At 39.7% G+C, this 11,972-nt stretch overlaps 1 protein-coding gene across 3 annotated transcripts; it reads left to right on the top strand.

The window, feature by feature from the left end:
* The first annotated feature begins 4 nt into the window (after positions 1-4).
* CUNH5orf24 (chromosome unknown C5orf24 homolog) lies at positions 5-11,667 on the top strand. Of its 3 annotated transcripts, XM_006086579.3 has the most exons (4): positions 5-223; positions 7,208-7,637; positions 9,326-9,399; positions 10,218-11,667. In XM_006086579.3, the coding sequence occupies exons 2-3, from the start codon at positions 7,211-7,213 to the stop codon at positions 9,364-9,366; spliced, it is 468 nt and encodes a 155-aa protein (XP_006086641.1). In that variant the 5' UTR covers positions 5-223; positions 7,208-7,210; the 3' UTR covers positions 9,367-9,399; positions 10,218-11,667. The 3 variants fall into 3 exon arrangements, with proteins under 3 accessions (XP_006086641.1, XP_014309388.1, XP_006086639.1); XM_014453902.2 differs by having other exon boundaries at positions 9,326-11,667; XM_006086577.3 differs by lacking the exons at positions 9,326-9,399; positions 10,218-11,667 and having other exon boundaries at positions 7,208-9,298.
* Positions 11,668-11,972: the final 305 nt, after the last annotated feature.

The following is an 11,972-nucleotide window of genomic DNA, read 5'->3' as shown; positions in this document are numbered from 1 at the left end:
CGGCCTCTTCCTCCTGCGTCCCGGGCAGGACCCTCAGCTGTGGCCACGGCTCGAGCCGGGAGTCGCCACCTCGCCGTCGCCGCTCCAGCTGCCTGCCCCTCTGTCTTGGGCTCTGCGTGCAGTGCAGAGGCGGCGGGCTGGGAAGGGAGCGTCGCCAGCGTGAGGTTCCCAGCCGATGGGCAGCCCCTGGGCGCACTGAGGGGCTGGGCTACTAGCGGCTGAGGTAGGTGGACCCGGGGGGAGTAGTCAACTCGGCTGGGAGTAGAGTCGGGGCGGAGGACGACGGTGGAGGAGGCAGGGAGGCGGCGAGAACGGGGGCCTGCAGCCTGGGGAGGAGAGGTCTGGGACCCGCGCCCAAGGAGGGGCTCTGGCCTAGCCCGGAGCGAAAGGAGGGCCCTGGACGTAGCCTCGGCTTGGAGCCATTATTGGGGGGAACTTCCTCTTGCGGCGGGCGGGAGGGGTCATCCTTTCTTCTCTCTGAGAGGTCAAAGCCAGCCGCCCTCCCGCCCCCTTCATTAAAGCCTGCTGGCTTCCACAGGGACATCTGAATGGAGTGGCCTGTGGACTTGCACAGCTCGCAGAACCCCGGGTGCACGGACAGTGGACGAGGGGTTCTGATGGTGGAGGGTACACCTCCCTTTCTCTAGTGTGGGCGTGTATGGGCTGCAAAGTTGTTGCTGGTACATTAATGATGGCGTTCGGGCACAACAGGTGCTACATCTCTGAACGCCGCATGTCACCGAGGATTCTGGCCGCGGGACACTGCGCTTTGGGGCGCAGTTAAGGGGTAGGAAGAAGACAAAGGAGGCCGTTATTTATGTTCTGTCCCGGTGTCAGGACTTTCCTTGCTGGGCTGCATGCGGAGCTCCTGGCATTTGTTTGGTCTTTGCTGAATAGACTTTCTGGGTGATTGAGGTGGGTGAGTCACAAGTTGATTTCCATTTAGAATTATAAAACCGTATATGATTCTGTATAATTGTTTGAAGCCAAATGACCTGAAATAAATCTCTGATAATTATGTTATGTTGGATCTTTGGAAGAGAGCGGAACTTGGAATTCCTGAAAGGAAGATTTCCCCCGAGTGTAGAAAGCTTCATGAATGTTTTGAAAATTACTGAAAACATAATTCTGTATGTTGGCAGTAATGGCCTCATTCAAGAGACGGGAAAGGAATTATTTTATACTAGAGGCCCAGTGCACGAAATTCATGCACGGGTGTGGTCCCTAGGCCTGGCCGGTGATCGAAGCAGGAGCGTCTGGCATGGAAGGGCAGGTCCCAGCTGACCTCCGGGCCCTGGGCAGCACCTGGGCCCCTGGGCCTCCACGCACCCCCCTCCACCGGAGTTATCTGCCAGGTTCCCTCAGTGCCTGGGAGCTGGGCGGCATCTGGGGCCCGCTCACACCTGCCTTGGCCTGGTGCCACCCGCTCACCTGCTCCACCATCCCGCTGTGGTCCCGATCTCGTTGGGGCCCATTAGGGCCGGCAGCACCTCCACTGCCACCTGCTGCCTGCTGCCAGCGCATCACAGACACCCGCCATGTTCTGTGCCATCTGGTGGTCAGCACTGTCATAGCGAGCGGTCGAACTCCCTTTGAGAGACAATTTGCATATTAGGCTTTTATTATATAGGATAAGCTAGAACAGTTCACCAAAAGACTTTGGGGTTAAGCACACAGTAAAACAACTTCAGGATGGTTAATTTATGCTTTAAAAATTATAATTTAGTCATAGTTAAATATATTCAGTGAACCTTTTTACTTTTATTATATTTTAATCCTCACGAGGATATTTTTCCATTGACTTTTAGAGAGAGTTGAAGGGAGGGGGAGAGAGACAGGCAGACATCGATTTGTAGCTTCCTGCCCCGCTCCTGATTGCGCAGAGCCTGCAACCGAGGTAATCAAACCGGGGACTCTACAGTCCAAGGGCCAACGCTCTATCCACTGAGCCAAACCGGCTAAGGCCAGTGAGCCATTTTAAAAAACATCCTTTGGTAGTCCACACAGTCTGTTCTGTAACGCTTGACTTTCAAGTCCAAATTTTCCAGAAACAGAATTCATTCTGACTTAAGAAATGTGTTCTGGCCCTAGCCAGTTTGGCTCAGTGGATAGAGTGTCGGCCTGCGGACTGAAGGATCCCAGGTGCGATTCCAGTCAAGGGCACATGCCCAGGTTGCAGGCTCCATCCCCAGTAGGGGGTGTGCAGGGGACAGCCAATCAATGATTCTCTCTCATCGTTGATGTTTCTATCTCTTTCTTCCTCTCTGAAATCAATAAAAATATATTTTTTTAAAAAAGAAATGTGTTCTGTCTACTTTCTATGAACTCTGTATTATTAGTGTATGGTAAGAGTCTTTCAAGAAGGAACAGTTAGCTGGCGAAGCCCTGAATTGGCAGTAGGGAAGGATGCTTGTATATACAAATACTGCATACAAATATATACACACACACACACACACGTGTGTGTGTGTGTATATATGTGCATAACTATATATATATATAGTTATGCACACAAAGATCTAATGGTGCTGATTCCTATCTTAACAGGTTGAATCTGAAAGTAGAAAATGATTGGTTTTAGTTGTTTCCTATTTTAGTTAACTATTTATATGGGTAACTGTAATAAATTTCTTTCCCAGCTTATTACTCAGTTATGGAGTAAGCAGAATACTGTACTGATTTCTTGGAAGTAGCAGGGAAGGAAAATATAGAACTATATAGAAAGACTGCCCTTTAGAAATGTTCTTTAAGCCAGTGTGTCATTGTCTTTTCATTGGGATAAACAGCTTTACTCCTGTCTATTGTGTTTTAGTGATGAGAATAGTGTTTTGCATGGAGTTGGCCCTCAATAAATGTGAGCTTTGTCAGAATTAACATTATATAAACCAAATGCATACATTCCTGGAAAAGATTAAAGGAGTTGAATAAAGGTGCTTTTTAATTTTTTTAATTGAAGAACTACTTTTTTAATGTCTTTTTCCCCCAATGTTGGTTGTTATCTGAGTAAAGGATGTCTAATAGCATCTTTTAAAAAAAAAAATATTTTATTGATTTTTTTTTACAGAGAGGAAGGGAGAGGGATAGAGAGTTAGAAACATCAATGAGAGAGAAACATCGATCAGCTGCCTCCTGCACATCCCCCACTGGGGATGTGCCCGCAACCAAGGTACATGCCCTTGACCGGAATCAAACCCGGGACCCTTGAGTCTGCAGGCCGACGCTCTATCCACTGAGCCAAACCGGTCAGGGCTCTAATAGCATCTTGCCTCTAAAAGCGTAAGGTAATGTGGGAGCATTTCAGATCTTGCTTCCCAGCATATGTCATCAGTTTGGCTCAAATAGACTCAAATATTTTCAGCCCTGGCCAGTGTGGCTCCGTTGGTTAGGTGTCATCCCATCCGGGTTTAGGTTCTGATTCCCGGTCAGGGCACATGCCCAGGTTTCCGGCTTGTCCCAGGTAGGGGGTGTGCAGGAGGCAGCCGACTATTGTGAGCTCACAGAGTTTCTCGCTCCCTTTCCCTTTCTCTCTCTCTTAAAAAAATTTTTTATTTCCAAAATGAAATAAAAGCCTAACATAATGTAAGCTGAGATTCTATATATCCTGAGTGCTAATAGATGGCAGATGTTCTGATGTATTAAGAGAAAATGAAGTTAAAGGAAGTAAGGTCCAGAGGGAAGGTATTGGTAAGTTAGTGGTAGTAACTTGAGGCAATGAAACAGACTGTGGGGAAAAAGTTTTCTTTTACTGACTGTGCTTTCCCTCCTGTGGAAGAGAATTTGGACCTTTCTACCTCTTTTTACTTGAGCTTTCCGGAAAGGTGATTTCTGAATCACAAAATTGTAAAAGGGGTCACTTTTTATCTTACAATCTTCTGCTTAAAAGTCTGAGTATGTTTCTCTTTGTATTTGCAATTCGTCTCTACTCTAACTTTATTGGAAATAAACTAGCGTTTTGATTCCTATCTTAATGCCTGTGTATATTTCTTAATTAGTTTATAACTTGATGGGAAGAGGAATGTGGTTTGTCCCTTCACAAATCCCAACATTGGCTTTTCTTCAATTTGGAAAACAAATCTATTTTACTTTATAGATGTTATCAACAGAAAGGTTTTGTGAACGTTTGAAGAGGTAGGGTTTAAAGAGGTAAATAAAAACTTAAGTAGAAGTATTTTAAATTAAATTAAGTCCTGCATTGTTATTTTAGTATAGCTGAGTGATTCTCATTGTAGGGGGTAGATTTTGTCCCCCAGACACTGTCTGGGGAATTTTTGGTTGTCAGAAATTGGGAAGGGGAGGAGGAGGGTGTAGCTATTAACATCTCTAAGTAGAAGCCAGGGATGCTATTAAGTATGTTAAAATGTACAGGACAACCCTTCACAACAAAGCATTACCTGACCCAAATAATAGTCCTACTATTGAGAAACCCTGGTATAGTTTTATACTATACTAGAGGCCTGGTGCACAGATTTGTGCACTGGTGGGGTCCCTCAGCCTGGCCTGCACCCTCTCACAATCTGGGACCCCTCGGAGGATGTCAGACTGCTGGTTTTGGCCCGATCCCTGGGTATTGGGCTGAAACTGGTAGTTCAACATACCCTGAGGGGTATAGTAGTGTGCAAAGCGGCAGGGAGCTGGAGATAAGCCTGAGCCCAGGCCAGGCGCCATGCCGCTCCCTCTCACCTGGCCCCGCTGCACCTGCTGCCACTTCTGCTCAGTAGTGGTGGGAGAGGCTTGCACAGCAGCAGCTGTGCTTGCCAGCTGTGAGCCTGGCATCTGGTGCCTGTTGGTCAGCTGAGTGGTACTCCTTCTGTGGGAGCGTACTGACCACTGGGGGGAGGGGGGGTAGCTCCTGCATTGAGTATCTGCCCCTTGGTGGTCAGTGTGTGTCATAGCACCAGTCGACCAGTCATTAGACCGTTCAGTTGTTGGGTCGCTTAGGCTTTTATATATATAGAAGATTACATTGTTGGTTCTGAAGGCAGGTTATCTGAATCTCTTTGGCTTTACCATTTCCTAATGTGTTGCTAAAGTCTGCCTCAGTTTCTGTAAAACAGAATTAATAATAGTATGTCTTTTGCCCTGACCGGTTTGGCTCAGTGGATAGAGCATTGGCCTGCGGACTCGGGTCCCGGGTTCGGTTGCGGTCAAGGGCATGTACCTTGGTTGCAGGCACATCCCCAGTGGGGAGTGTGCAGGAGGCAGCTGATCGATGTTTCTCTCTCATCGATGTTTCTAACTCTCTATCCCTCTCCCTTCCTCTCTGTAAAAAATCAATAAAATATACTTAAAAAAAATAGTATGTCCTTCATAGAGTTGTGGTAATGATTAAATCAAATAATCTTCACAGTGTCAAGCTTATTATCTGACACATAGAAAACGCTCAAAAACTGTTAATTTTCAGCTAATATTAATACATTTTGAACATGTCTTGATAATCTCTCCTTATTTATCATCTGAAATTAGAATTTGAGCTAGTGAGAATTAATAACCTAGTTCTTATTATATCCTTGGGGAATGAGTGAAGAATTACTCTTTTTAATATTTGTGTTCAGTTATGTCAGTCTTGTTTTATGTTCTCAAGTCTATAAGGCTTCTGCCATAAACAAATAGCTTCTCATTGTTGATGTTTTTCCTTCATAGTTAAGACTTTAAGCCAACTGGCCAACAGCTCTGTATCTGTTGAGTCTCAGCAAATATTTAGTAATATAACAGAATTCAATTCTGTGACTTGATTCCCATTTCCTCTTGCCTTTATAAAATGAAATAAATTTACATGGTTTTGACTTACATTAAGTATCTGTTCTCAGAGCCTCTGGGAGTAACTATTTTTGTGAGGTTTTGGTGCAATATTGCATGTACTAAGGGTATAGGAAAGAACCTTAACAATTTGAGACTAGGCCTTCAGATACATTTGAGACGCTTTTTCTAAATCTGAATTGGAAACCATATATTTATCTTTTTTATATGAACTCTCATTTTCTGTGTGTCTAAACAATAAGGGCTGGCTTGTTATGATGATGGTTTAATACAGCCTTTACAAAGAGAAAAACATCACAGGGATGTCCTCACAGACAAAACAGAGACTTTGGTCTGTTTGTTAATAAGTCATAGGGCTCTTGTAAGGGAAAAAGATCCATGCCATATTATGATCAAGAGAGAAAGCAGTGTTGCCCTGGCTGGTTTGGCTTAGTGGATAGAGCGTCGGCCTGCAGACTGAGGGGTCCCAGGTTCGATTCCGTTCAGGGACATGTTCCTTGGTTGCGGGCACATCCCCAGTGGGGGTGTGCAACAGGCAGCTGATCGATGTTTCTAACTCTCTAATCCCTCTCCCTTTCTCTCTGTAAAAAATCAATAAAATATATTTTTTTTTAAAAAAGAGAGAAAGCAGTGTTAATACATTCAACTTTTTGTCTTGATAACCCTACCATTTTATTATGGTTGTTACCCAAATTGTAATATAATTCTCAATTGTTGGTATAAAAGTTCACTCATTTTAGCTAATGGAAACGTTTGTTTACTCTCTATATTGGTACTGCCTCCTGTTTGAATAGAGTCATTTGAAGGGAGTCAATATGTTTGGTCAAGAGGTTGTATTCATTGCTTGGCACATTCCACCTTTTGTAAATAATGTACACTGAGGATTGTGTATAAATAATAAATTGTGATCTGGAAACTGTGGCCAGATCAGAAATATACATGTGAGAAGTATAATAAAAGGCCAAAGGGAAACATTCTATGAATGTTTGGCAAACTGAAGAAAAAAAATCATGTTAATAAGAGTTCTTGTCTTTACTGTTATCTTTTTGGGGTTTAATGATCTAGAAGAAAAGAGAATATAAATTATATAGGTATCTGGAATATGTTCCTGTGGTATATAAAATATATTCCTACAGAATATACAGATTTATTTTCTACCTATACACTTTTTCAGTTCCTAAGCAGAGAACATTAAGCTACTAAATCAGTATTATAGTTGAGTTTGTGTGGCATTTGTTCCTACCCGTGATTAAATTGAGAAAAACAAGTATCTTTGAATCTGCTGATGTGTGTTTGTTTATAAGTGGTCTGGAGTCCTGCCTGTTAGCCTAATTTTAGGTTTCCTGCATAGTTGTTGGAAGACAGACTATTTTCCCACTGAATGCCGTCATACAGATACATATTTGTATATATATATATTTATGCATATTTGTTTTTTTATTTTTGGTAGAAAATGATGCATCCTGTTGCCAGCACTAACCCGGCTTTCTGTGGGCCTGGCAAGCCTTCCTGCCTTAATGAAGATGCCATGAGAGCTGCTGATCAGTTTGACATATATTCCTCCCAGCAAAGCAAATATAGCCACACAGTCAGCCACAAACCAATGGCTTGTCAGAGGCAAGACCCATTAAATGACACGCACTTGCAGACTACAAGTGGCAGAAGCATAGAGATAAAAGATGAACTAAAGAAAAAGAAAAATCTCAATCGATCTGGTAAGCGTGGCCGGCCTTCTGGAACCACCAAATCAGCAGGATACCGGACCAGCACAGGCAGACCCCTGGGAACCACCAAAGCGGCTGGATTTAAGACAAGTCCAGGCAGACCTTTGGGAACAACCAAAGCTGCGGGATACAAAGTCAGCCCGGGGAGACCTCCAGGTAGCATTAAAGCTCTCTCCCGTCTTGCCGATCTTGGTTATGGCTGTGGCACTGCTGCTTTTCCTTACCCTATGATGCACAGCAGAGCAGTTCATGGGGTCGAGGAAACCAGCAGTGAAGTCAAGCCACCCAATGAGTGAATGAGGCAGGAAAGGAGGGCCAGGTTTAGAAGGAAGATTGTGAATAATCCCAAAGCTTCTTGGTTTTATTTTGACATACATGATTTTATGACCTGGGCTTTCCACATTTGTTTTCCTGTTTTTTGTTTGTTTTTCCTGCTTTTGCTCAGAAACTGCCATATGCTGGCAGATACACTCGGCACAAGCAGTGGCATTGAATTTGTATATAGATTCAAGTATAACATCTAACTAAAGAATTTTTGCTTTTCCTTTAGAGTTATGATTGTGTCTCATATTTCATTACTACTTTTGGGCCATTCTAAATAGATGCTTTATGTACTAAAACAACAGAATCCATTATACCCATTAGTTTGTGAAGTAAGCCTACAATATAAGAAAGATAATATCTAAGGTATTTTTAACTGATGGAACAAAGCAAACTAATAATTCACAATTATTTGAAGTATGGCTGTTAGTTTTTGCAACTTTTATTTTCATGGGACAGGACACATATTTGTATGCTTTGGCATTTACTTAGACTTCAGATGTTAAAAATTTTATTTTTAATGTTCTAAGTTTAGGCAACTTGTTATTTATTGATCTAAATGGCATTAACTGATTTAACCATTTGTTCCTAAAGGAATTATTTAATGTTTGCCTTTCAGCAATGATAGGTTGTGTCTTTTTTAATTGCCTAAGAGCATATATACCAAACACTACAAACGATTCAAACTTTTTAATAAAAACTGCATATTACATTTTTGGTGAAATACAGTGTATTCTGAGAATAGCATATGTAATATAATAGAAAAAGAAACATTCTTAAGGTTTGCATGGAACTGTATTCACTACATTTTGCCTTTCATAGACTTAGTTGTAAAGCATTATGCTTAAAACATTTATTGTTGTTCATTTATTCAGAATGTTTAGTGTTTTGTTGTTGTTTTTTTCTGAGAAACTGTCTGTTGCATTAGCACTTACTGTGGATTCAGGTTTATACCTACCAAAGGACACAAACTGAATGGTAGACTAAAACTGCTATAAACAAAATGCAGTTTTCTGACTGTCAGAATACAAATATTAAGAAATATATAGGAATCCATCTGTGCATGGAATATGTAAAATATATGTGGGTTAGTTTAATTAAACACCTAATTGTGGCTCCAGTGAGACCACACCCAAAATTTTTCCAGCAGTGTTTGCTTTAGAAGTAAGATAGATGGAAAAGAAAAAAAGTATTGGGTATAGTAGGGACGAAAGGAAGTCTTCTTGACCCCTTTCTGAAAGTAATATTTTTTTGTTGATATACATTTTATTTATCCTGAGTTTGGTCTGAATAAACTATTATAAACTTTGGATTTGAAAAAAATTCCACTGAACTTTAAAGTTACAATGTATGTATTTGTGATTTAAAATGCCTTTGAGATTATAATGTATATTTGCAGGACCCAAAAACTTTTAAAGTGATTAAAAGTTTAAAAAGGCACATATTGTGTTGTTTGGGCTTGCTCTCAGTTAATACAAACTCTGATTGCAAATGGATGTCATGTTTCGTACCTTTTTTATCAGGAAAAAAGCAGCAAGCCTACAGGTGTTCCAGTGATGCCTGACACAATGAGCTGGAGTTTATGCTGCTCTTTACAGTAAGAGGTGTTGCATTGTATGTGGGGACTGTGTGTGCACTGGCATCTAAGACAGTGACCTCAACAATTTTAGCTTTGCACAAACCATAGCAAACAATGTTGGATGATTACATAATCAGTTGCAACATTCAGGCAGCTAAATTGCAGAAGCCTAAACTATAAAATTTTAATCATTTACTCAGAACAGTATAACTTTTGACACACACAAATGCATACATCTTTATTCATATATTTATCCACTTTCATTATCTGTCATTTAGCTATTTCTCAGATTGATGTTCAGCAGTTGGCTACTTAGAAATCCTGTTTTGAGTTCCTGAAAACGGTTGTTTAATTAAATATTCTACTGTAGAATAATATATACCACTGTCAAGGATTTGGTTGCATGATGTGTTTTTATATGTCCATTTGACATTGCCTTTCAGTTTATTTTGATTCCAGATTTTGTTATACATAACTTTCCCTTTCTCTCTGCCCTTCCCAACATTCATTCCCTCCCATTTTCCCCATCCTCCAGCACATCTACTCAGTGGTGCTGTGCTGTGTGTCAGAAGGTAAAGCAGGTGTATTATTGTATACTGATTTTTTTAATCCATTTTAATGAAATGGTGAAATCAACTAAAGGAAGTATGTGCATAACAGTGTTTATTAGTATCAGGAGCTGTGTCCCAGGGAAGAAAGGGGGCAAATGGCTACAGTTGTGAATGGATAACATCATTTATAAAACTGAATTTTCTGTTCATGAGCAGTTACTTGGAGTACTAGATCTGTGCTGGTGAGCATCTCCTGATTCTACTTCCTTTTCTCCTTGTGAACAGTTTATTGATGCCATGCTGAAGAGAAAGACACAGCTAAGTGATAACATGAAGTCTTAAACTAGAAAATATTTTTACTTATCTATACTCTAAACACTACATTGTGCATCTTTTGTAACACTGTCTCTTGTCATGACAAACACTGAAATAGCATGTTAAAATGCCTACACTTTAATATAATCAGTTGGGGAAAACTGGCCTTTTCCTCCCACTGTATGATTGTTCCTTTGTTCCTTTAAAGGTAAATTGCTAATTTTATATTGTGTAATTCTCTTCACAAAATAGGTTTCACTATTCTGTATTAAAACTGTTGGTCAGAAAATTATCTGCTGTTCAAGTAAGTTTGCTTTACTTTTTTCTTTAAAAAATATTTTAACATGCCTTATTTATTACTCTTACATTAACCAATGAGCTAATGCAGATGAAATATTCATTTTTTGACAAATATAACCTTGCATAATTAATCTTTAGTAGGGGATGATTTTGATACTATCTTTGGAGTTTTGCACTGGATATTAAAAAATACTGGCATGTTGTGTTGGAAGAAAAGTATCTGCTTAATTTTTAATATTTGGGGACATTTTTAAAATCAGTGTTTCAATTAGACTAAAAAATTCTTTATTTTTATTTACTTTTTAAAAGAAACATGTTAAAGTAATAAAAGTAATATTCATTCCAAACTAATGTTTGTGTGAATTTACATGTATATTTTCATGAAGTAAGAATAAAGTTTGAGTTAAGGAGGAAAAAAATTATCTGAAATCATTTACTTAGGTTAAAGGTAATCCATCCAGTGTAAGGGTTAAAGAGAAAAAAAACACCAACCTTCTCTTTTGTATTTTAAGAAGCTTTAAAAGAACAATTCAGGGGATGTTGACTATAACTGCTATTCTGTCAGTCATTGTCTTTATATGCAGAAACATTTTATGATCCCTTTATAGTAAAATAGAAGAACTTACAGCAGTTGTTGAAAACATGTTTTCCTTGGACATAAAATATTTTGATGCTTTAGGTTTCTGTTTTTATTATAGCTTATTATAGCTAACTATATCCTATTAAACTCTAGGATGTATCTAAATCTTTGCTTTTCCTCCATCACCCCCAAGTAGATAAATCCGTGCTTTCACATATAATGTATTTAATTTTTGGAAAATTAAATGCTATAGTAAATCAAGTGTGTGATTTATAGCAATCAGACCACTTTGATTCTTTAAGCTTCACAGTTTCCTTTTTCCACAGATAATTACAGAGAAAATAATTACCAATTAACTGATATAAGCACGCTGTCCTCTGCTGTAAAAAGTCTGAATAGATACTGTGTATGTTTTTATGTCCATGAACTTGAGCTACTCATGTGCAATTGTGTGTATGGGAATGGAGTAGTGTTCATGATTTGTATCTACATCATCATATGGATGTATATTTATTAATAAAGTCATTACTTTAAAACCAACTATGTTTACTACTTTATTTCTGTAACTAGGGGAATGGTAAATGATAAACCTTTTTTTATGACCATGGATCTTGTATTTTCTTGGATTGTGCTTTCTGAAATCTCCTCTACACTTTTGTTTTTTCTCAAAACAGTAATATTTATGTATTTGTAATGTAAAATTTAACTTATAAATGGATCTTATTTTCTTTGTTATTTCTTGTCCTTTTTTAAAATATATTTTATTGGTTTTTTACAGAGAGGAAGGGAGAGGGATAGAGTTAGAAACATTGATGAGAGAGAAAGATCCATCAGCAGCCTCCTGC

The sequence above is a fragment of the Myotis lucifugus genome, unplaced genomic scaffold (genome assembly GCF_000147115.1).
Source record: "Myotis lucifugus unplaced genomic scaffold, Myoluc2.0 scaffold_28, whole genome shotgun sequence".
Taxonomy (NCBI): domain Eukaryota; kingdom Metazoa; phylum Chordata; class Mammalia; order Chiroptera; family Vespertilionidae; genus Myotis; species Myotis lucifugus.
The sequence above is the reverse complement of the archived record's forward strand: the minus strand, read 5'-3'. Positions and strand labels throughout refer to the sequence as shown.